This window comes from Lynx canadensis, chromosome A3 (genome assembly GCF_007474595.2).
Source record: "Lynx canadensis isolate LIC74 chromosome A3, mLynCan4.pri.v2, whole genome shotgun sequence".
NCBI classification, from domain to species: domain Eukaryota; kingdom Metazoa; phylum Chordata; class Mammalia; order Carnivora; family Felidae; genus Lynx; species Lynx canadensis.
This window is the reverse complement of record NC_044305.1, coordinates 30347283-30371811: the sequence shown is the minus strand read 5'-3', so window position 1 is coordinate 30371811 and position 24529 is coordinate 30347283. Positions and strand designations below refer to the sequence as shown.

At 55.8% G+C, this 24529-nt stretch overlaps 1 protein-coding gene across 2 annotated transcripts; it reads left to right on the top strand.

Annotated features, from left to right (window-relative positions):
• The first annotated feature begins 1153 nt into the window (after positions 1–1153).
• ADRA1D (adrenoceptor alpha 1D) lies at positions 1154–21511 on the top strand. Of its 2 annotated transcripts, XR_004343369.1 has the most exons (3): positions 19254–19795; positions 19878–20083; positions 20250–20311. XR_004343369.1 is itself a non-coding variant. In XM_030310018.1 (2 exons), the coding sequence occupies exons 1-2, from the start codon at positions 1180–1182 to the stop codon at positions 20852–20854; spliced, it is 1734 nt and encodes a 577-aa protein (XP_030165878.1). In that variant the 5' UTR covers positions 1154–1179; the 3' UTR covers positions 20855–21511. The 2 variants fall into 2 exon arrangements, 1 of the variants encoding a protein (XP_030165878.1); XM_030310018.1 differs by lacking the exons at positions 19254–19795; positions 19878–20083 and adding an exon at positions 1154–2308 and having other exon boundaries at positions 20250–21511.
• Positions 21512–24529: the final 3018 nt, after the last annotated feature.

Below are 24529 nucleotides of genomic sequence, written 5' to 3'. Positions count from 1 at the left end.
CCCACTCTTTAACCATCGGGCCAAGTGCCCTTTCCCACCCTCCTGCACTTAAAACCCTCCCTCCCCAGAAGAAGGCCACTTATTTAGTGTAGCAAAGAAGTTTTATTACAACTTCTGATAGGAAGCAAAGTAACAAGGCAGAAGTTGGTATATGCGAACCGATGTGTGGTGGGCAGGGTCCGAGGGCCTTAACCATATAGTCTTTTGTTCCTTTTCCCATCACAGGCCAGCACTGGCATCTGATCCCTCCCGGTTTCTCTCCACTCCATGGCACTGGACGGAGGTGTTTGAGACCCTCGCCCGGCCGGCGGCTTGAAAGGAGTAAGGAGGTGCGGCAGATCCATCCAGGCAATCCCAGGAGGCGACCCGCCGCGGTATTGCGCGGTCCAGTCCGTAGTCCGCAGATCCCGGGCGCTTGCTGCTCTCTGGCGGCCAGAGCCGGGAGCCCGAGAGCCCAGGGACCCGGGAACCGCGCCGTCTCCGCTCCGCGCGCCCAAGGGCACCAGCGAGTAACCGAGAGACAGGGGAAAAGGGCGGGAGGAAAGGGGACGCGGCGGAGGGGCAAAGGGGAGGAGGTCCGGCAGAGGCGCGGAAAGGGGCGCGGGAAGGGGTGCGGAGCTGACCGCAAGAAGAGAGGGCGGGCGGGGGCACCCGCGGCGACCTGCTGCCTCGGGGCCGGAGCGGGCGTCAGCGCCGCGGCCCCTCCGGACCCCAGAACTGCCGCTCGCCCGGCGCGCACTGCCCCTTCTCCCGGCGAGTGGGGCGCCCCCTCCCTCGGCGCCGACCGCCCCCTCCTCCTTCCCGGCGCTGCCCCTCCTCCGTCCCGCCCCCCGCGCCCGGTGGAAAGCGAGCGCCGCAGTGGCTTTGCCTGCACTGCCCGGCCCCTGAGCCGCCGCTCTGCCCGCTCGCCTGGGCACGCTCAGAGAGCGGCGCGCGTCCCCGGCCCCCGGCTCTTCGCTCCGACTCCGAGACACCAGCCTCGGGAGCCCCGGCCGCCGCGCCGCCGGCCCCGCTCCGCTGGCGGACAGCCGCGCTCCGCGTTACAGCAACTCGGGCAGGACCCCGACGGGACCCGCGCGCCAGGCTGCCGCCCGAGCCCCGCGGCTATGCCCGGGGCCCCTCGCCTGTCCGGCCGCTCGTCCTGCGCCCGGGCCCGGCCCCCGACGGCCGCGCGTTGAGATGACTTTCCGCGACCTCCTGAGCGTCAGTTTCGAGGGACCCCGCCCTGACAGCAGCGCCGGGGGCTCCGGCGCGGGCGGCGGCGGGGGCGGCGCGGGCGGCGCGGCCGCCTCGGAGGGCCCGGCAGTGGGCGGCGTGCCGGGAGCCGCCGGCGGCGGCGGCGGCGGCGGCGTGGTGGGCGCGGGCAGCGGCGAGGACAACCGGAGCTCCGCTGGGGAGCCAGGGGGCGCGGGCGCGGGCGGCGAGGTGAACGGCACGGCGGCCGTCGGGGGGCTGGTGGTGAGCGCGCAGGGCGTGGGCGTGGGCGTCTTCCTGGCCGCCTTCATCCTCACGGCCGTGGCGGGCAACCTGCTGGTCATCCTCTCCGTGGCCTGCAACCGCCACCTGCAGACGGTCACCAACTATTTTATTGTGAACCTGGCCGTGGCCGACCTGCTGCTGAGCGCCACGGTGCTGCCCTTTTCGGCCACCATGGAGGTTCTGGGCTTCTGGGCCTTCGGCCGGGCCTTCTGCGACGTGTGGGCCGCTGTGGACGTGCTGTGCTGCACGGCCTCTATCCTCAGCCTCTGCACCATCTCGGTGGACCGGTACGTGGGCGTGCGCCACTCGCTCAAGTACCCCGCGATCATGACCGAGCGCAAGGCGGCCGCCATCCTGGCACTGCTCTGGGCCGTGGCCCTCGTGGTGTCCGTGGGGCCGCTGCTGGGCTGGAAGGAGCCGGTGCCCCCTGACGAGCGCTTCTGCGGCATCACCGAGGAGGCAGGCTACGCCGTCTTCTCCTCGGTGTGCTCCTTCTACCTGCCCATGGCCGTCATCGTGGTCATGTACTGCCGCGTGTATGTGGTAGCTCGAAGCACCACGCGGAGCCTCGAGGCGGGCGTCAAGCGAGAGCGCGGCAAGGCCTCCGAGGTGGTGCTGCGCATCCACTGTCGCGGCGCCAGCACCGGCGCGGGCGCCGGCGCCGACGGGGCGCACGGGACGCGCAGCGCCAAGGGCCACACCTTCCGCAGCTCTCTGTCCGTGCGCCTGCTCAAGTTCTCCCGCGAGAAGAAGGCGGCCAAGACGCTGGCCATCGTCGTGGGCGTCTTCGTGCTCTGCTGGTTCCCCTTCTTCTTCGTCCTGCCGCTTGGTGAGTGACCCCTCTCCAGCCCCTTCCCTTCCGCCTTGAGCCTGTGGCCGTGCCTTCCCTGCACCCAGACTTGGATGGCCTTCCCGGGTGGAGGGTGCCTCTCCACCTGAGCATGGAAGGTTGACTCAGTAACCCTCCTGGACTCTTAGGCGGGTGCACTTGGTGGGCGACAAACGAGAGGCATTTCGTGCCTGCAGGATTCATTTTCCAGGCTTCTGACTTCTGTCCTCCCTCTGAATTGCCGTTCCCAGCCGAACCCCCTAAATATAAGAGGTCGGTGGAATCTGTGCGGGCACATGCCCATAGCATGTGGTCAGCGGTGTACATGTTCCTCTACATACCCGCCCTCCCAGCACACAGCCAGATGTAAATGCCAGCCCCCCTGCCCCCCCCCCCCGGAGGTGGGTGCACTGTGGGTGGGCCTACTTTCATTCAAGGCCAACATGCATGTACATTAGCAGGTACTGGAAGCCACCTGCTTTTTCCCACACTCACTCCGTGTCTGTGAAAGCCTTGGGCTCTCACTTCCGAAATCTCCTCTTGGGGGGGGGGGGGGAACGCCTGTGTCCCATGAGAAGGAAAGGGAGAGGGGCAAATTATCAAATGGGAAGTTAATACCGTTCATGGTTGTTTCTGACATTTACGGAGTCCTTTTTCTGAGAACTTTCTTATCTCTTTCGGCAGGCCCCCTGCCGTCCTGGGAGGTAGGCGGCTGTTCTCAGGGGCTTAGTTCCACCCCTGAAGGCCCCTCCTAGAGGGCCTTGGGCTGGGTCAGCACAGGGAGCAGAAGGGGAGCAGCATCTCTGGGGACGCATTTGCCCTGAGTCATTTTGCCCATGTCTGCAAGCTCAGTTTGGGGCCTCCCGAGCTGCCTTTCCCAGGCCTCGCTCCCTCCACACTGTGCGGCTGAGTCAGGAAGGGGACAAGGGCTTCCCTCCTGCTCCCCTGCAGGCCCTCTCCACTCAGCAGCCGGAGTGAACTTTATGCATTATAGATTAGCGTGTCGCTCTCTACTAAAACCCCTCAATGCTTTCCACACTGCCCTGGAAACAAAATCCAAACTCTCCACCATGGCCTGTGAGGGTGACCTTCAAATTTATGATTGTCCAAACCAAAATGAGACATTATGAATATTTATGCTGGGATCACAGGCACAAACCAGGACAGCGGGGGGCAGACCCGGACACAGGGTCCCCCTCCTGGAAGGAGGGCCTTGAGCGATGGCCTCATGGCTTTGCCGCCCTGCCGCTTCCTCACTGCGCACTCTGGCTCCCCTGACCCTCTTCCAGTTCCTTGCCCACACCGAGCTCATGCCCTTGCATTTGCTCTTCCCTCTGTCTAGCCTGCCTCCCCCCACCCCCATCCCCGGCTAACCTTAGGTCTCCGTTTCAATGTCCCCTCTTCAGAGAGGCCTTCCCAGACATCTCAGTCTCAGCGTGTCCTTCTCTGTATTTTTCTCCCTGGGGGGACAAGTTTCTGTTCCCTCACATCTGCGTGTTGCTTGGCTGGTGCCTGACCTCCCCGCACTGGCCAGAAGCTCTTCAAGTCCAAGGCTGTGTGGTCACCAAATCCACAGTGCCCAGCACAGTGCCTGGCATGTGAGGAGCAACGTAGCACAGCAGCAAGCCCCGCGGGCTCCGGCTCCAAATAGCCTGGGTTCAAGTCCCAGCTCTGCCCCTGACTCGCTGTGTAACTTCGGGCAAATCCCCGAACCTCTCTGTGCCTCTGTTTCCGCATCTGCAAATTCGGGACGGTGGTGATGGTAGCAGTGCCCACTTGCAGGGCCATGGCAGGAGTTCAGTGAGTCATTACGTGTGCATACAAACGTCACATGTCGTGAGTGCCATGTAAGCCATTGCTATCGTAGTAGCTGCTTGCTGAATATATCAGCTGCTCGCTGAATAAATCACTGACTTGGAAATCAGCCAGCCAGAGGCTGCGGTGGGGGTAGAGGGAGGCAGGGACACTGAGCCACACACTTGGAGGGTTGGGCAGGCAGGCAGGAGAAAGCCAGTGCGCCCCCCCCCCTTTAGAAACCTGCCCAGGATTTAGAACGTTCTGCCCCCCCGACCAGACTCACCACCCAGGCTCCTTTCTCCCCCCAAACAACCCCTGCCATGTCCCTGCCCAGCTGTACCCCGTCCCGGGTGCCCTCATTCCCCTCTGCCATTCGGTTCACACTGGCCCCCTGTAGGGAATGATCAAGCTGTGTACAGAATTATGTTCTTTTATTATTTGGGGTTACAGAATGATGAACAGATAAGGAGAAGATAATATACCAAGTGCCCCTGTATCACCCGTATTGAACAGATGTTAACATTTTGCCATATTTGCCTCAGATCCTTTCCTTTCTCTTTTCGAAGAAATAGAACCCAGCCTCAAGTAAGTCCCCTCCTGCTGTCCCTTCTTCCTTTTCTCCCTCCCTCCCGAGAAGTGAATGCGGAGTCTGTCACCCCCATTCGTCTGTTTATACTCTTACCGCTGACATCCCCATCCATAGTAACGTACAGTGTGACTTTAGGATGTATATAAATGGCATCAGGCCGTGCACATCATTCTTGAGTTTGCCTTTTCATTATGTTGGTGAGATTTATGCACGCTGGTTCATTTTAGCAGCAGTATCGTATTCCGTGCGAGGGTGTTCCGTGGGGTGTTGATGGAGGCTTCTGCCGGACGTTAGAGTTTTCACGTTTTTCACTGTTAATAGTCAACAAAGGGCTACTGGGTTTGTTTGTTTTTTGGTTTTTGTGGGTTTTTTTTTTTTTTTGACATTTAGAGCACGTATGCTGCTTTTCCAGGAAGTCATCCCTACATTTCCATGGCCTTTGGCTCTTTTTCAATCCTTCCATCTCTGCTGCTCCTCACGCTTGGTGTGGGACCCCCAGCGTGTCCTTGTCTCCTCCCTCCTGCCAGTCTGTGCTGTGCCCAGCCTCCTGAGCCCCAGGGAAGAGCCCAGAGCCCTGGTGGAGCCAAATTGAGTGGAATCTGGCACTAAGGAGCACGCAGGACAGAGGCCAAGCAGGGAACCAGAATGTTCTGATCCGCCGTGGTGTGGCTTGGAGGGTGGGGCAGGGCCCCAGAAAGAAGGGGGAGCAGAGCCTGTAGTCAGGGCAGGAGTGGCCTGAGGGCTATGCAGAAAGGAGAAGGGGCCAGGAGGTCCTGACACCCCCAGCACTGGGCCCAGGCCTGGGAGGAAGGAGGTTTCTTTGAAGGAACAGGGAAAATTCTGAGCAACAACTTTTGGGGGGAATGTGGGATCCAAGGGGATGGTATATCTTGGTATGAAAGTACCAATATATGGCTGGGGCGGGGGATGCTGGGAACTTAGATAAAGGGGACCAAGAATGGAGGTCGTTGCCAAAGCACGAGCATGGGGTACAGTCTCGCAGAAAGAGGATGGGGGGACAAAGAGAAGAGAGGGGCTGGGGACAGAGCTTCGGGGAGCACCCACTTTGAAGGAACCAGAAAGCGGCAGAGAAGGAGAGCACCAGGAGGACAGGCATCTCCCTCCTCCCAGGCCCCGGTCTCCATGCCAGGTGTGACCAGCACCAGAGTTGGAAGGATTGAGAAAGAACAGCGTGTGCCACCTCGGGCTATAGACTGTGGCACCTAGTAGGGCCCCAACCCAGGGGTTGTCAAACAGACCCAGGGTGCCCCTCACCCACTCCTCTGCACACAAAGCTGAGTGGAAGTAGGAGCCACAGCCACAGCGGCGACACAGCCGGTGAGCAACCCCGACATCCCAGAGACCATTGAGACCCTTAGGAAGGGATCCCAGGGTCCCAGAGGGTCATTGGTCCTGGGGCCATGGGACTGCCATCTATAAACCTGAAATGCTGTGGGTCAGGTCAGCGTGACAGCTGAGAGAGACACAAACCCATTGTCCTGAACCACGGAGCCTCTGGGGGCCCAAGACATTGGCTAGAAAAGACTGAGTGAGGGGCGCCTGGGTGGCGCAGTCGGTTGGGCGTCCGACTTCAGCCAGGTCATGATCTCGCGGTCCGTGAGTTCGAGCCCCGCGTCAGGCTCTGGGCTGATGGCTCAGAGCCTGGAGCCTGTTCCCGATTCTGTGTCTCCCTCTCTCTCTGCCCCTCCCCCGTTCATGCTCTGTCTCTCTCTGTCCCAAAAATAAATAAACGTTGAAAAAAAAAATTAAAAAAAAAAAAGAAAAGACTGAGTGAGACGCAGACACCGCACCTGAAATCCTGAGGGGCCAGGAGAGGGATCTCCCACACCTCCACTGTCCCCTTTTCCCATAAGCAGCAGCAGCAGCAGCAGGGCACGTGACAGGCAGGCAGAGGGTCAGCTCAAAGAACCTGATGTTCTTTCTATCACGTGTCTGACCCCAAGATGCCAGACACAAGGCCAGGAAGGGCGGCATTGGCTCCTTCTGGGGCACCCGGGGAGCTGTGTATGGACACAAGAAGCGTCGCTCACCCTCATGGGAGGGTGCCCACCTGCCTGGCATTCCCTGCTGATGCCCAGCTGAGCCATCCCGTGCACCAGAGTGCCCCTGCATCCTGGTTTGCCTAGGACCAGTCCTGGTTATTTATGCCTGTGGACGGGCATGATTCCTAGTGACGCTCCCCTTTCAGTCTCAAAGGTGTTCCAGGCTGAACAACAGAATATACGGTCACCAGTTCTTGGGGCCTGTGGAGGAGGGGATCTTGGAAGCCCTGTCCCATTCAGATATGTCCCCTCTCCCCTCACCCCAGCAAGCTGGCACGGAACTTAGAAAATCATAAGACATTGCGTAAAGGCCCCTCCTGACATCTAGAGGAACCCAAACTTACGGAATACGTTTGGAGAGGGGCAGCAAGTTTGTACCTGCTGCTTGAAGACTTCCACTGAGGACGCCCAGAGAAAGGGGGCATGGTGCAGGCTGGGGCCGGCCGGAAGTACACCTGATTAAAGCCTCTGGCCCAGGGCACTTAGTGCAGGAGTCCTCTCACCCCCCAGAGGTATGGGCCAGTGTTTGGGGGTAGAAATCCCTGTGGGCAAGAGGGGAGCAAAGGAACTGGGGGAACCTTGCCCTGGCAAGCCCCCATCTGCAGAAGAACTGCCCCCTGGGACCTACACACACACACACACACACACACACACACACACACTCACTCATGACAGCCCCACCCTAGCAACCACAGGCAGACCCCCATCCTGCACTTGGAGCTCCCTTTGGTTGGGCAGGTCACCAAGCCTCACTGGCCTCTGAATTGGCCTCAGAATGTGCTCAGTCACGCAAAGCAGCCTCGGAGGCTTAGAGCGCACAGTCCCCTTTCAAATACAGGGTGTACAAGCTGTCTGGAGGCTCAGATACCAGAAGTCCCAGGACTGTCCAGCCACAGTCCCAGAACCCCACCTCCAGCCATCTGTGAGCCATACCTGGGCCTCCCTCCCACACTGTCAGTCTCAGCCCTGTGATATCACTGCCCACCCCGACCACCCCTAGATTTAGTTAGGTACTCCTTCATGCTCCCCTAACACTCCGCTCATGTTTTGATCACAGTGCATTGTAATGGCCAATATTCTTACACATACCGCAAAGCATGAGGGCAGAGGAAACTGTACATGTGTAGATACAGAAGCGTGAAGGTATTTGTGGGGTGCCCCGTGGCTTGGGAGACGTGGAATGGAGAGCCCATAAGAAGAGGGGTCACAAGATGAGACAGGAGGCCATCAACAGGAGAAAAGGGAAATAAATTGTGGTGTTTTCATTGGCTGAACTACCATACAGCGAGGAAAAATAACAACCGTGTTGCCTGCAGTTAAGGTGGATGAATTTCACGGACGCTGTGTTGGGCAACATAAGCCAGATCTGAAGTTAAAAGCATGCATACTAGGGGCGCCTGGGTGGCGCAGTCGGTTGAGCGTCCGACTTCAGCCAGGTCACGATCTCGCGGTCCGTGAGTTCGAGCCCCGCGTCAGGCTCTGGGCTGATGGCTCGGAGCCTGGAGCCTGTTTCCGATTCTGTGTCTCCCTCTCTCTCTGCCCCTCCCCCGTTCATGCTCTGTCTCTCTCTGTCCCAAAAATAAATAAACGTTGAAAAAAAAAAATTAAAAAAAAAAAAAAAAGCATGCATACTAGATGATTGTATGTGTATCAAGTTCAAAAGCGGGCAACGCTCATTGATGAGAAAAATCAGAATAGTGGGTATGTGTAGTAGGTGGTATTGACTGGAAGAGAGAGCAAAGAAACTCACGATATGCTAACTAATTTGGATGTAAATTTTAAAAAATAAAAAAAAATTAATAAAAAAAAAGAAGTCTTCTGAAGGACCGAGAATGTTCTAGATCTTGGTCTGGGCAGTGATTACATCGGGGTGTGCACATCACATAGTCATCAAGCTATATTCTTGCAACGCATGTGCTTTCTAACTTGACTGTCATCATCTTGTGGCTTAATTAGAAAGAGAGAAGACAGGACGAGGCAGAAGAGAGGCTTGAGCCATGCTGAGGAATTGGTGTCCAGACTGGAAAGCACACATTGGCAGCCAGCTATGGAGGGTAGCATGTGCATGTGCATCTGAGAGTGTGGAAGGACTCATCTCCCCAAGTTCCCCGAGGTCGTGCAGGGACCTACGCTCACAGGGGGGAGCGGTGGGGGATGCTTTGCTGCAGGTCCTAAGTAGTGGCATCACTGTTCCCTGGCCCAAAAGCCTGAAGAAAGGGCTGGCAAGCCATCCCCTCTCCGTGCCTTTGCGGAACCTGGCACATAGTAGGTACTCAGTTAATGTGCACAGAGGGAGGGAGGGGTAGAACCCACATCCTCCCTCTCTTCACATCCTCCCAGGACAAGAGTCTGAGTGGCAAAGCACAGCACTCTTTTTTGTTTGTTTTGTTTTATTAGGATAAGAACACTTAACACGAGACCTACCCTGTTAACGCATTTTGAAGTGTATGATACAATATTGCTAACTGTAGACACGGTGTTGCACAGTAGATGTCCAGAATTTATTCATCTTAAGTGAACGTTATACCTGTTGATTGACAACTCCCTTCCCCCGCCACCAGCCCCCGGCACCCACCATTCCACTCCTTGATTCCCATGACCCAGCTTCAACATCGTCAACCCAGGGCCAGTCTTGGTTCATCCCAAACCCCACCCACTGCCCCACCACTGAGGATTCTTTTGAAAGAACATCCAGACATCATATCAGTTCATCTGTAAATTCTTCAATATATATTTCTAGAATGCAAGAACTTTTTGAAAAATAACCACAATCCATTATAATGCAAAAAAAAAAAAGATTGTTTAATACGAAATACTGTCTACTTAGTGTTCAGATGTAGCCAGTTGCCTCATAAATTTGTGGTTTGAATCAGGATCCAAATAGGGTACATGTTGCAGGTGGTTGATTTGCCTGCTAGGTCTCTTAAATTGTAAGATTCTCCTCTCCCCACCTTTTCTTTGCAATTTATTTGGTGAGGAAACCAGATCATTTGTCCTAAAGAGTTGCCACAGTCTGGAGTTTGCATCCGCATGGTGCCATTTAATGTGTCCCTCTGTTCCCTGCACTTCCTATAAACTGGCTTGATCAGATTCCGGTTCAGGGCTTTGGCCAAGAATTCTATTTGGCGCCGTTAAGATTGGTCAGAGGCTCAGATGCCTGATAAGATGTTTCAGGCTCAGCTTGTACTTTTTTCCCCCCAGAACCTGGGAGCCACCATTTCTCTGAAGAGCCTTAGTTTCTCTTAGTAGTAAATGATCATTTAAAGACCACAGTCTGAGCTCTCAGCTGTTCCGTGATATTGAGTTAGTCCCTGAGTCAGCAGATAGAGCTAGGAAGTACTAAGAATGAATGAATGAATGAATTTATGAATGAGAGAGAGAGAGGAAGAGAGAGAGGGAGACAGAGGAAGAGAGAGGGAGGGAGGAAGAGGGAGGGAGGGAAGAAGGAAAGAAGGAGGGAGGGAGGGAGTGAAGGAAGGAAGGAAAGAAGCAAGAAAGGAAGAAAAGGAAGGAAGGAGGAGGGGAGAAGGAAGGAAGGAAAGAAAGAAGGAAGGAAAGGAAGGAAAAAAGGGGGAGGGGAGAAGGAAGGAAGGAAGGAAGGAAGGAAGACCACTGACAGGGTGTACCTAGGAACTGCTCCTCTGCCCACATCCCTGCTGCTACAGAAGGGTGTCCAAGGCCAGACAAGTAGTTCCCTGCCAGCCCCACAGAGTTCATGGATCCTGAGGCAAGCATGGGGGGCACAGGACTTCTGATCTATTCCTGGTCCGTCTCAAGCCAGGGGACCTACCAGTTACCTCTCACCATGGAAAACTGGCAAGGCAAGTTATCCGAGAGAATTGGCTTGGCACAGCTGGCCCCACAGTGCCCTCAAATCACCCCTCTGTGTTCTCACAATTCATCTGAGAACGGGCCCCTATCCAGGTCTCCTCTTCCCAACAGCCTTCCATGATTGTGCCCACTTCAAAATGGCCTTATCTCATACCACTCTCCCCTTCCCCTTCTCTGTTCCAGTGATCCTAACTTCTGTGTTGGCCTCCAGCGTCTCAGGTTCCCTGCTGCCTCAGGGCCTTTGCACATTCCCTTTCCACTGTCTGGAATTCTTTCGTCAGATGGATGCATGGCTCACTGCCTCACAAGGTCTTCAGGTCTCAGCTCAAGTGTGCTTTATTAGGCTTGTCTGACCCTTTAGAGTATAGCAAAGAGGTCTGCTGGTGGCAGAGGTCCCAGCCTCTCTTGACAGAGGAGCTATTGAAAGCCACCGAGTGAGACGTTGAGAGAAGCGGCAGAGAGAAAGCAAGTCTAGGGCTGGGAATTCCTTCTCTCCTAGCCCTGCTGGCAAGAAGATGCCTGAATATCTAAATGAATGTGGTATTTTTTTTAATGTTTATTTATTTATCTCAGAGAGAGAGAGAGCAGGGGAGGGGCAGAGAGAGAGGGAGACAGAGAATCCCAAGCAGGCTCCACACCATCAATGCAGAGACCAATGCAGGGCTCAAACTCACGAACCCACCACGAGATCGCGACCTGAGCTGAAATCAAGAGTCAGAGGCTTTACTGACTGAGCCACCCAGGCACCCCTGAATGTGGTATTTTTAACCCCACCCTACCTCTCTGGCCAGAGAGAATGGCTGCCTGGGGATGGAAAAGTGACTCGTGATGGAGGGGGTGGGAGAGGGGGCAGGCTGGGGTGCAGCCTGATATTTCATGGTCGGCTGCAAGTTATGAGCAAGGCTGGCTGTGAATTCTGACGTTCTGCCAAGAACAAGTTTCCTTCTGGTGATGCCAGAAGAGTGTTGTTAATCACACAGTCCGCCCCATGGCTTCAGAGCGGTCACTCCTCAGCGAGGCTTGGCCACATCGGTCCAGCTGCAGGCCTAGCTGGCTCCTCAGTAGCATCTCCTACACCTGGACGTCGCCGGTCCTTAGGAGAGGGGACTGGCTTGTGGTCATCAAGGCCCCAGACACAAACCTCACAGGCTGTGTCAGTGTCCCCAACCATGTGTGGGCCAGGCTGGCCCAGCCAACATACCATAGGAGAAACTTAGCTGCCGACAAAGGAGAGGCCCTGCCTTTTATGACTGGTGGACGTCCAGCCCTCCCTGGACATTAGGTGAGGCTCCTGACAGAGGTGACCCAGTATAGGGAATGGGGAAGGGCAGGTGGGAGCAAGCCTGATGGACGCTCACGTGAGAGCAAGGTCAAGGAGAAGAGAGAAGCAAGCAGGAGTTGTTTGTGGTCTGCGTCATCTCCCACCTGCGTTCTTACTGCCTCTCCTCACAGGCGCCTAAGTACAACCCCTCAGCCCCTGCTCTGGGTCAGGCACCTGTGTTCGCGGCCAGGCTGGAAACAGCCATCAATCTCATTCCTGCCTTCGAGAAACTGGGAGCCTAGAAGGGTAGACAGAGCAGTAACAAATTTTACTAAAATGCAGGCTTGCATGAAAGGGTACCCAGGCTTGGTGGGGAGAACATCTGACCTGAGGCCAGAGGACCGGGTGGCAGGAAACAGTTGGGGCCAAGCAGAAAGGCAGACGGAGGCCAGCCCCTGTGGGAAGTCCTGCCTGCAGCTTCAGCCTTCGGCGTGGGGGGCAGACTTGGAGGGAAGCAAGCTGTAGACAGCACCGTGCCCTAAAAAGCCTCGAATGCAACACCAGAAAGCCTGGGCTTGGTCCTCAGAGCCACCGGAAGCCACTCACGCTTTTCAGAGGGATAAGGAGAGAAAGCCGTTTTAGAAAAGGCCTCCAGCAGCTATGTGCAGAGTGGGGAGGCCAGAGGACCCCAGGGGCAGTCCCAGCCATGCAAACAAAATGAGATGCCAGACTAAGCAAAGGCTTCAGGAACGAGGTGAAGGGAGGGGGACCCCCTCCAGAGAGAAACTCGAATGTCCCGGGCGTGATGGCCAGGTGGACACGTAAGGTAGAGAAGAGGGACTCCTTCGGCAAACTCAGCAAGTGTTCAGCACCTACTGTGTGTTCGGGGTGCTCAGGAGATCTCTGGGGCCATGGGAGTAAATGAAAAATAAATAGCACAGGAGAAGGCAGGAAGTGCCAGGGGGCAGCAACGGTGCCAGCTGAGGGGGGTGGGGGGTCGCGGGCGGAAAGACCATGCAATTTTCCGTGGGAAGACAGGGAGATGTCACCACGGAAGTTAGGGCATGAGCCCTGTGGGTATCTGGGGGAAGAAGATTCTAAGGAAAAGCGCAAAGGCCCAGGGTGGGAGCGTGTCTGGCATGTCCAAGAAGCAACATGGAGGGCAGTGTGGCTGGAACAGTTGGGGGGCAAGTAGGAAGAGGGGACAGCAGAGAGGTTGGGGGCCACACGTTGAGCTGTGTAGGTCATGGGGTCTTAACAGAGAGGGGGAAGGGCAGCTTTTAGAGAGTCTGGGAGGCCAAGGAGTGATATGATCCATTTATATGTTTAAAGAGTCGCTCTACGGTCGCCTGGGTGGCTCAGTCGGTAAGGCATCTGACTGTTGGTTTCGGCTCCGGTCATGATCTCGCCGTTCGTGAGTTCGAGCCCCACATCGGGCTCTGTGCTGACAGCGCGGAGCCTGCTTGGGATTCTCTGTCTCTCTCTCTCTCTCTCTCTGCTCCTCCCCCTCACATACATGTGCTCTCTCTCTCTCTCAAAATGAATAAACATTTTAAAAAAACAAAAAAATAATCACTCTAGCTGCTGGGTTGAGGATAGATTGCAGGGTATAAGGGTGCAAGCAAGAGACAGTGGGGAGGCTACTGAGTTCCTCAAGGCGGGAGATGACAGTGTCTTGTACAGGGTAGGAGGGCCCCTGGAGTAGGGTACTATTGAGTTCTGACCTCAGGCCCTTCCTCTCTGCCCTCAGTCACTCCATTCTATAGCCACCAGCCTCGTCATTGTTCTGCAAACATGCCAGGGCCACCTCAGGGCCTTTGCACCCGCTGTTCCCTCTCCCTGCAATACTTTTTCCCCAGGTGTCCACAGGCCTCATTCAGCTCTTTACTCAAATGTCACATTCCCAGCAGGCCTTTCCTGGCCACCTTACCCAAAATTTATACCACCACCCCCAGCTACCCACAGACTCATGAACACACACCTCCCATCTTCCTTCCTTGCAGTACGTTCTCTCCTTAGCATATTTTATTACCTGATATGGTTGCATTTTCCTTGTTTATCCTATGCACTGCCGGCCTTGCCCAATGAAATGTAAGCTTCATGAGGTCAGGATAAGTGTGAAATGCCAGTAGACACCCAAGTAGAGATGTCTGGGAGGCAGGTGGAATTGAGTCTGGAATCTGGGAGAGCCATCTGAGCCGGAAATAGAGCTGCGGGCATGATCAACCTAAAGTCAGTGTTTAAAACCCCAAGCTGGGGGGGTGCCTGGGTGGCTCAGTCAGTTAAGTGTCGGACTTCAGCCTCAGGTCATGATCTCACAGTTCGTGAGTTCGAACCCCGCGTCCGGCTCTGTGCTGACCGCTCGGAGCCTAAGGTCTGCCTCATATTCTGTGTCTCCCTCTCCCTCTCTGCCCCTCCCCTGCTTGCACTCTATCTCAAAATAAATGAATATTTAAATAAATAAGTAAGCGGGGATGAAATTGCCAGGAGAACGCAAAGGGAAGAGATTACAAAGACTCTTCTGAGAAGGACACTGCCTACATTTTGCAGCAGAGACGTGCGGAAGAAGCAGCAAAGGAAATTGACACCGAGTAGAAAGTCCAAGAGCGTGGCGCCCTGGGAGCCACGGCTGTGATGAGAGGAGTCAGGGATGGATGAGAGCGGCGTCTGCAGGTTGGGATCTGGGAGGAGTGGGGCTGTTGCAGCAAAGCAGTGAGGAGCAGGTGCGGAAGAGGCATCGGCAGGTGTGGACAGAACGAATAGAGAATGACGTCATAGCCTGAGAACCAGCAGAGAGGGGGCAGCTGTGACAGGGGCATGCTTGCAGGGGACTGATGGATGGAGAGCACCATCAGCAGGGACGCTGACCTCGGGCAGGAGGAGAGACCCCTTTATTACCAAGGAGGAGGAGAGGTGAGGAAGGCTTGAGCAAGTGCCTGGCTTCTTTAGCTTCTGTTTTCTCTGTGAAACAGGAAAAGAGATCAGCTGCTCCAGAGGAGGCAAAGGCGGGGAAGTAAAGGCTCAGGGGGCTGGCGCAGGACTTCGGGAGAGCGGGCTGAGGGTGAGCGGCGAGGTCACTGGACGCCCCGGACAGAGCTGAGGGCGGGGACCCTAATGTATTCAGGGAGCCGGTGATTCGCTCCAGAGTTAGGGTCTGGATGGATAAGTACAACCCAAATCCAGAAGGATGCGGACACGGGAAGACTGAGAAGGGGCATCTGAGGTGTGAGTGGATAGGAGTCTTGGCTAAGCAGGGATGATAGGAGAAACCCAAGAGGCTGGCAGAAGGTCAAAGTACGGAGAAGAAAGAGAGGACGAGAAGCTGCAGTCAGCAGTGGAAACCGGGTTTTAAGTGAAGAAGTGCTCAGGCTTATTTTTTAAAAGGACCTCCCCAGCTGCTGTGTGCAGGACAAGGTGCGGGGCTTCTGGGGCGGGAGCAAGGGGCTCGCTTAGAGGGGCACTTTGAGGAGCGCCTGGGTGGTTCAGTCCATTGAGCCTCTGACTCTTGGTTTCAGCTCAGGTCATGATCTCATGGTTTCGTGAGTTTGAGCCCCACATCAGCCTCAGCGCCGATAGCGTGAAACCTGCTTGGGATTCTCTCCCTCCCTCCCTCTCTGCCCCTCCCCCGCTCACGCTATCTCTGTCTCTCTCAAAAGTAAATAAATAAAACTTTTTAAAAAAAACTATGAAAAGGCTCTTTGGGTAGATGAGGATAGTCATTTGAGGGTGGCACCAAGTGGGGGGATTCCAGGACCAATAGTTGTTGGTGACGGATGGGATGCAGGGTGTGACAGAGAGAGGGCTTGGAATGTGTGGAGCACCTACGATGTGCCAAGCACACGTGGAGAGCTTTCCAGTTTAAAGATAAGATAGACAGGGCCGCCTGGGTGGCTCAGTCCATTAGGCGTCCGACTTCGGCTCAGGTCATGAGCTCACAGTTGGCGAGTTCGAGCCCCGCGTCCAGCTCTGTGCTGACAGCTCGGAGCCTGGAGCCTGCTTTGGATCTGTGTCTCCCTCGCTCTCTGTCCCTCCCCCGTCCGTGCTCTGTCTCTGTCTCTGTCTCTTTCTGTCTCAAAAATAAATAAGCATTGGGGGAAAAAATAATAAGGGTAAGATAGGAAACCGACAGTAGCCTGCAGCTTACTTGGCCCTTAGAAGTGAGAAGATGTGCTATGGGGAGAGTAAACCTAACCGCCAGGTTGGGAGGGGCAGCACAAGGAGGGCTTCCAGGTGGAGGCACCTCTAGAGCTGGCACTAACAGGTGGAGGAAAGAGGAAGGGCAATCCAGGATGAGCAGAGGCCAGAGGGCGGCAAGAAGCGAGCGTGGCCGTTTAGCCAGTGCACGAGAAGACGGAAGTGAAGACTGCTGAAGAGAAGCGGGAGCCACAGGGGAAAGGAGAGCCAGGGTGTGATGCTGGGCGCCGGGAGAGAGGGGTGGGAACTGAGGGAGGGTGTCCCATGAGGGCCTCTGTTTCTAATGACAGCTGCCAAGTTGAGCTAGCACACCTGGGCCCTCGGCGTGCAGGGAAGGTTGGGGACGGTGCAGGGAGTGGGAGAGGGAGCCAGCTCGGGGACGGAGAAGGGGGCTGCCGGGTGCTGAGACACAGCGGCCTGGTCTCAGAGCCCCCTGTGCTCATTGAGGCTTTCCTGTAGCTGGGCTATGGGGCTGGCAGAGGCGTGCGCCGGGCCCCTGGAGAGGGACGAGAAGGCAAGACAGGCGAGGTTGGCCTGAAGTAGCCACAAGCCCGAAAGTCCAAGTGGCTAGGGACCAGCAAGCTGGGGGTGGCCCAGAAAGGGCTTGTCCACCGATGTCCCCACAGCAGGCCAGCATTGCAGGGACAGTGCCCGTCAGCCAAAGGCCCATCCTCAGGGATCTCGGGGCAATTCCCCATTTCATCCATGCACACAAAGGGCCGGGAAGTGCCCACAGGCCCCTCCGACCCCAGAGATCTTTGCTAGAGGTTGGAGCCGGTGGGGGGCGGGCAGGACAGCGGGGAGAGTGAGACTGGGTGCGGGGAGGCATGGAGGGCAGACGGCAGCACTCTGGGAAGAGCTGGGTGTGAGGCTCAGAACTGCCACTTGTGAGGGGAACAGAGGTGCTGTTGCCTGTGGAAGCTGGAGCCCAGGCACGGGCGTCTGTATCTTCCGGGCAAGATGTCCGCGCACAGTGGGCAGAGAGCACATGAAACGATTGTGCCAGATGCTGTTAGTGACCCTGGACCTTGAGGGGCGCATGGGCTGACTTGCACCCCAGGCCTGCCGGCATCTTTGCCCAGGGGCTTTCTCCACCCACCAAAATCCTCATCATCCACTCACACAGCAGGCAGGAAGTGTGGGAAATTAACACCCTTGGGAGTAGCCCAACCAGTGACTGATGGGAAGGGGTGTATAGATACCCCACCTCCCTCACCCCGCTGGTGGGATGGCTCTGAGGTCCCTGAACTTCACGGTCTCCCAGAGCTCCCAGTGGGATTGTGCCCCCCAGTTGCCCGCAGTTCGCACCTTGCACTTGAATCCTTGTCTCAGGATCGGCTTCTGGGAGAGCCCAAAGTAAGACAGAACCTCAGCAGGACACAGTAGGAAAATCTTGGGGCAGAAAGGCTGAGTGGCTCCCGGTTCTTTGTGTGTAAGGAATTCTCAGCCTGTAGCAAGCTTCTGCACAGGTTGCTTGAGCATAAATTAGAATAGTGTTTATAACACAGCCCGGGGCATAGTACAATACTCCATATCACCCACCGATCTGAGTAAACACCACGCTGATAACCATGCTGTTTGGCCGGCTTCAGGCTCGCAGCTGAATGCATAGTCCACTGATTTGTCATCCTGCGCTAAATATAAAAGAATTGTGGCCTGAGTCAGAGTTATTTTCAGCACTGTGTCTTACTTTGCAGCCATTGAGGGATGCTATTCAGAGAGCCACCTTCCTGGAGCCTGAGGTCAACCCTGGTGGCCCCCACATTCCGAGGACAACTGTCCAACTCCTCTCCCGGGGGAAACTATCTTCTCAACAAATGCTGACTGATTGCCCAGCCTCCCCCGAACCCACCAGGTCTCGGCTTCTGTTCCTGGCTTCTCTCCAGAGCTGGGAGCTGCGTCCCTTCCCGGGGCTGAGTTGTCCTCTCTCAAAAGCCACAGAATAGGGAGAGGGGAAATAAAGACACACCAGTGTTTTCATTAAGAGCCTGCTAAGTCCTGCCTCTGAGATGTATTAATCTTCACAAATCCCTTCCTAGGAAATATTCTTTTGATTTACTTATCTTGATTTTTTTTAATGTTTATTTCTTTTTGAGACAGTGACAGAGCACGAACGGGGGCGGGGTAGAGAGAGGGAGACACAGAATCCAAAGCAGGCTCCAGGCTCCGAGCTGTCGGCACAGAGCCGGACGCGGGGCCCGAACTCACGGATCTCGAGACCTGAGCTGAAGTCGGACGCTGAACCGACTGAACTCCCCAGGCGCCCCGAGAAATATTCTTGTATTTCACAGAAAACGTGAGACTTGGATGGCCAAATAACTTGCTCAGGGCTGCGTGACCACAGTATGGGAGGCCTGTCCCTCGTGTTGCTGTGTGACCTTCCTCTTCTGCCACCACCACCGTGTCTCTTGGTACCAGGAATTCTCCCTATGGCGGGAGGTGGGTGCTGTGCAAGGGCTCCCGGGTCAAAGAAGGGGGCACGGTGCCTCTGCCCCCTCTGGAGGGGACCCTGCTCGTTTTTCTTTGGGGGCAAAGAGAAGAGAGAGCGGGTCCCCTGACTTGTCAAGGACCCCTGCCCCTGGCCTGCTCAGCCTCACGGGCACCCACCCACAGCTTTTGCCTGGGATGCCATGCTCTCGCCACCTTCCCCCTCCCCCTGCTGCTGCTGAGAATGTGAGCATGAGACGGTGGCTTTTGCCTTCTGGGTCGTGCCCTCGCATTTCGTCAGGTGCCTTTTGAAGACGTGACTCTTTCAGGTCCGTGGTGGGGATGCCAGGGGAGAAGTTTGTGAGGAGGGTCTTTCTGACACAGCTCAGATCCTAGTGCACCTACTCCCTCCTGCCTGGTGCTCTGCTCCCGCAAAGCCATCCCCAGAGGCTTGCCTGACCACTTCCGCTGAGACAGCCCCCCTGACCTGCATTCCAACAGCCATGGGCATTGTGTTTATTGAGCCTTAATTCTAGGCTCTGTCTCTTGCCTGCTTGAAAATATCCATGACTCCCAACTACTCACAAATAAATACAGAGATTCCCAGCATTTTTTTTTTAAAAATTTTTGTTTATTATTTTTGAGAGAGACAGAGCACTAGCGGGGGAGAGGCAGAGAAACAGAGGGAGACACAGAATCTGAAGCAGGCTCCAGGCTCCGAGCTGTCAGCACAGAGCCCAACGCGGGGATGGAACTCGTGAACCTCAAGATCATGACCTGAGCCAAAGCCGGATGTTTAACCGACTGAGCCACCCAGGCGCCCCTGAAATTTCCAGCATTTAAGGCTCTTCACCATCTGTCCCAAATGACATTTCCTCGGCGTATCCCATAGGACACTCCCAGGCCCCAAAGTTGTAATCCTCTTACCCACCTGTCCCCTCCACCCCTAACACCTGCTCCTCGTCCTGCCAGACTCCAGTCCATCCTGTGAGAACCCTGGCAGCCCCACCCCCACCCCACATGCTGAACACTGCCGTCACCCCATCTTCATTCCCTTGGTATTTTATGCACATAGCTACTGAGAGAACCTGGCCATGTTTGTTGTGAGCCCAGCGCAGTGCCTGATGTGGGGCAAGCCTTGGTCAACATTTAATTCAAAAGTTCTTACCCTTTTTGTGCTAGAGACTACCTGGGCATCTGGCAAGCTTGTGGAGCCCTTCTTAAGAGTTATGCTTTCAAATGCATACGCTAAAACACAGAGGATTGCAAATAAAACCGATTTCACTGAAAACATCAAGATATTTGTGAATGAAATCTGTGATCTAGTAAGTGATGTGCTTCTGGGTTAAGGCATTAAATAGCAGGGTTATCTAGTGGTGGGTTCTGATGATTGTCGTTTCCAAATAGGAGCATACACAACATTGCAAAGCATCTGCAGCAACTGAATGTGATAGGAAAATATCTGCGGGAACTGTAATCTTGGGTGGAATCATGTGAAACTGCCAAGCCAGCACCAGTTTTGAGCGACAAGAACCGTGATTTCCTATGGTTGGGTCTCATTCTATTCGGGTTTATTGGCTACACTCATCATGGAGGGAAATGCTCCATATCAGGTAGAAGTGAATAAAATGGAAGATGATTTTTCCTCCTCCAAGTTCGTGGACCCTTCGAATTCTCTCAGGGACCCCTTGGGGGAGATACGTTGAGAGCCCCTGGTGGATGACCTTGCGCCTGAGGGCATCTAACAGGCGTGGGTCTCTGCCCCCTCCCTCCCCGCAGGCTCCCTGTTCCCGCAGCTGAAGCCCTCGGAGGGCGTCTTCAAGGTGATCTTCTGGCTCGGCTACTTCAACAGCTGCGTGAACCCGCTCATCTACCCCTGCTCCAGCCGCGAGTTCAAGCGCGCCTTCCTCCGCCTGCTGCGCTGCCAGTGCCGGCGTCGCCGGCGCCGCCGTCCCCTCTGGCGCGTCTACGGCCACCACTGGCGGGCCTCGACCGGCGGCCCGCACCCCGACTGCGCTCCCGGCCCGGGCGCCGCGCCTCCTGGAGCCCCCCTGGCCCTCACCGCACCCTCCGCCCCCGGCTCCCCGGGCACGCCCGAGATGCAGGCTCCTCCTGTCGCCGGTCGTCGCAAGTCGCCCTGCGCCTTCCGCGAGTGGAGGCTGCTCGGGCCGTTCCGGAGACCCACCACCCAGCTGCGCGCCAAGGTCTCCAGCCTGTCGCACAAGATCCGCGCCGGGAGCGCGCAGCGCGCAGAGGCCGCCAGCACCCTGCGCGCGGAGGTGGAGGCGGTGTCTCTGGGAGTCCCCCACGAAGTGGCCGAAGGCGCCACCTGCCAGGCCTACGAATTGGCCGATTACAGCAACCTCCGGGAGACTGATATTTAAGCACCCCGAGCTAGGCCCTGAGCTAGGCCGGGGAGCGTGCTGGGGGAGGAGGAAAGGGGCTGGGGGTGCGGTGAGAGGAGGGCAGGGAGGGAGGCTGGCTTTGTTCAAGAGGCCGGTGCGGCATCAGGGACCCGGACACTGATCAGGGCGGCTGCTCTCTGGCCTCCCTGAGGAACTGGGGCCGGGGTAAGGCCTTTGAAAGTTGACAAGTTTTGGCCCCCTCCTGACACAGGTGCCCGGAGCTCCTTCTTGAAGAGGAAGGGGCTTCGGGCTCCGTGGGGCCACTGGCTCCCAATCCCTGTTTGAGAAACACTGTCCCATCCCTGCTCTGAACCCTGGGTAGACAGCCTCAAGTATGGCCAGGCAGGCCTGCCTCTCCTGGGGAGGAAGGGGCACAGAGGTACTGCTTGGCTCTCTCCAACGCCTCCCCTGGGGAAAAAGTCCATGGGGCCAAGGCTTCTCAATGGACACAATTTCTCCTTACTGCCGACTGGAGGAACCCAGTGGACCTGCCAACACCACCAACAAGCTTTGGTGGCAGATTGGATGACCATCGTACAAGCCTGTTGTATTGACCCATGGACCCACTCGCCCCTACAGAGGCTCTATCATGCATACCCCATCACCCGGCCCTGCCCCTCATTATGTCCAAGGGCCTTACTGTTTACACTCTGTACATAGTGCCTGTGCCCGTCACTTCTTGCTGGGATCTGGAGCCATCAAACGGGAAGAGCTTTGTTTGTCATTTTGAGACATATTTATTGGTAAGAGTACTTCTATTTTGTCCAAACTGTGCAAACTGTCCCTCTTTAGCTTGTAACCCATAAAGAACTACTTTTTTTTTTTTTTTTTCTAAAATCCTTCAAGTTCTAAAGCCCCACAACAGGATAGATTGGGTCTGCATTCACTTTCTAATTGCAACTTAAGGCCTCTTCAACTGATGGCTGCTATCCTCTGGGAATTTTAGCATGACCAAAGGACTCAGGAGTTTGGTGGCTTTTAAAATTCACATGATTAGTCTTGGGAATCAAACAGTCATCATAAGCATAAATTTTCGCTTTGTCAGTCTCCCCAGATGTATCTGTGATGCTCTGACGGCCTCAGTGAGGAAGGTGGCCATCAGTCAAATGGGTGAAACATTACATGAAAAAATATACAAGCCCATGTAGACAAGTGTACATGATGAGTGAAAGAACACCTACCTAGGAACCATACTTGTTAGCTTTGAGTGAAATGTCCAGCACTTGTCACATTCTCAAGAGACTGCAGGTAATCTAGTCTTCGGCTGGATAATATCAATCACACACATACAACCAGAGTGGGGGTGGTGACTGTGGTCCCGTGGAAAGCTGGTTAGGTGATACCCCAGGGTGTCTGGAGTGGGGATTTTCTAAAACTGGAAGAGCCAGTTGCTGGGCCCCATGTGGACCAGTAGTTTGAGCCAGAAGTTTCCATCCTGTACTGAGGAAGTAGTCTGAAAGGTGCTTGAAAGGTCACCACAATTTTAGACTTCTCACCCCAATTTTATAAGGTAAAAAGACTGCCATTATTGGTGCCCAGGAGCAGACATTTCATACTGTGGGTCTACAGCAGGGTCTAGACCCTCAGGCCTGGCATCCCCCGAAGGCCCAGGAAGGGCAGTTTAAGGTGGGGGGTTCTGGGAACATGCTGCAGACCCCGAAGAGGGCCCACTTTACGGCACATTGGCCACCCTAAAGCTGGGGACACTGGGGGACAGTCCTTGCTCTTTTCTCACCGAGGTGGGGGCCATTCCTCAAATCAGGGGTCAACGAAGGGACAGACCCCATTGTCAAAGAACTGAACATTGGGCTCCCGGGCAGGGGTTCAGTGGCAGGGGAGGGTCTCTGAGCAGGTAAACATGGGCTCCCACATGCCAGGGCAGGTAAGCCCACAGGAGGCCAACAGCGGGGACAAGGGAGCACGCTGGGGAGGGAGCCTTCATAAGGGAAATTTTGGGGGGTCCTCCCTGTCCTGTCGTGGTTAACCCGTTAGGCATGCAGGCAGGTGGGGCTGGCAGCTTGCCCAGTACTTTCTCCAGGCACAATGACTAATCAGCAAGACACGTCTGATGTTCAAGTCTCAGCTCCCATCTCCTGGGCACCGAGGCCCTCTGCACACAGCTGTTCCTTCCTATACCCCCATACCAAGCCTTCAGGAGATCAGGGAGAGCTGCAAAGCCCCCAGAGAGGCTGTGCCACAGCTAACGCACTGGGTTGCTGACCTTGGTGTCAGGACATGCCAAAGGGTCACAGAGTAGACACATCTGATTAGAGATACTGTCTCTTCGGTACATAGAGAAATGAGGCCGTCGTCTCCGGGAGGCCCCCAGGAAAGGTCAAGGTGGCTGGGAGAATGGGAAGGCTCTCAGCACTGATTAGAATGGGAATAAGAGTTCCTTTACACAATCTTCAAGAAATGGGACGAGGCCTTCAGGGAGTTTGTGAGTGGGAAATGGATGGCCCTGTGAGATGGGACAGGGCAGAACGAGCCTCCAAAGACACTGGCATTTGCCTAAGCCCTTTGCCCCCACCATCCTTAGAAAGTCTCATTCCTGCTTCCCACTCTGGGCCCCAGTCCAGTCTGCCCGCCCTCCCCATTTGAGCTGGGCTCTTGCCACCCATCTTGCCTTGCTTCCCACACTCTTTCAGGGACCTCTGTCCCCAGCATCCCCCAGAGCCGCTTTTGCAAGTCACCTGGGACGTCTCATTTCCCCGACCTCCTCCCTCTGTCTGCCACAGTCCACGCTGGTGGCTGAAATGTTCTTCTCCGCACCCAAGCCACGCCCCTGGGATCTCTTCTGGTTCCCTGGCCACACACTCTCTCTCTCTCTCTCTCTCTCTCTCTCTCTCTGCCTCCTGCGCAGGCGCCTCTCTCTGCCATTATATGTCCCCCAAGGTTTTCTTCTTCCTCTTCTCAACTCTCCACACGATCTCATCCATTCCAAATGATCTCAGTGACCACTTGTATATAAATGGCTCCCAAGAGTTTGTCTGTAGCTCCAGATGTGTGTTCACCCTCCACCCGCCTGGGTGGATCCCAGACACCCCAAATACCAGGCCACTCGCCTCCTGCAAGGTCATCTCCTCACCTCCATGTGGGCAAGACAAGGCCACTGGTGCTGAGGCCACAGGCTCCTGGAAGCCCTGAGCCTGCCCACCTTCTTCCCAAGATCTTTCCAGATCCCCTAACCCAAACGAACCCCCACGTATCCCTCAGCCTCCCTGGTAGCTTGCACCAAGGTCATCCTTGCTAGGATCCATCCTAGCTAGGTCACCCACTGCTAGGATCCGTACCTGTGCATGGGGAGAAGGCCGTTCCCAGAACTGCTCAGGGCTGGGTGTGAGTGTTCGTTAAATCCTGGATTGTTGGAGCTGGCCGACTGACCCTTCCCTGGGACACTGCCCCATTGCCCACCTAATACTCAACACCACTGTCTCACCCCTACTGGTTCCGCCCATCCTCACAAGGCTGGAGCCTGTGTCCTCCCCCAGCCAGACAGCCAGCTGTGCCTGGACTTCTGCAGGAACACCCGCTCTATGTGCCTTCCGACCCGCCACCCCTCCACCTGGAGCCCCACCCCAAGCCTTTAGTGCCTCCTGCTCCAGGCGCTGACAGGTCCTGGCAAAAGGTTTGGGACCTTGGTCGCCCTCCCTT

Coding starts and splice junctions, on each gene's coding strand:
- ADRA1D (XM_030310018.1), top strand. CDS start 1,180: ATGACTTTCCGCGACCTCCTGAGCGTCAGTTTCGAGGGACCCCGCCCT. Junction 2,309..20,249: donor CTTCTTCGTCCTGCCGCTTG/GTGAGTGACCCC, acceptor CCCTCCCCGCAG/GCTCCCTGTTCCCGCAGCTG.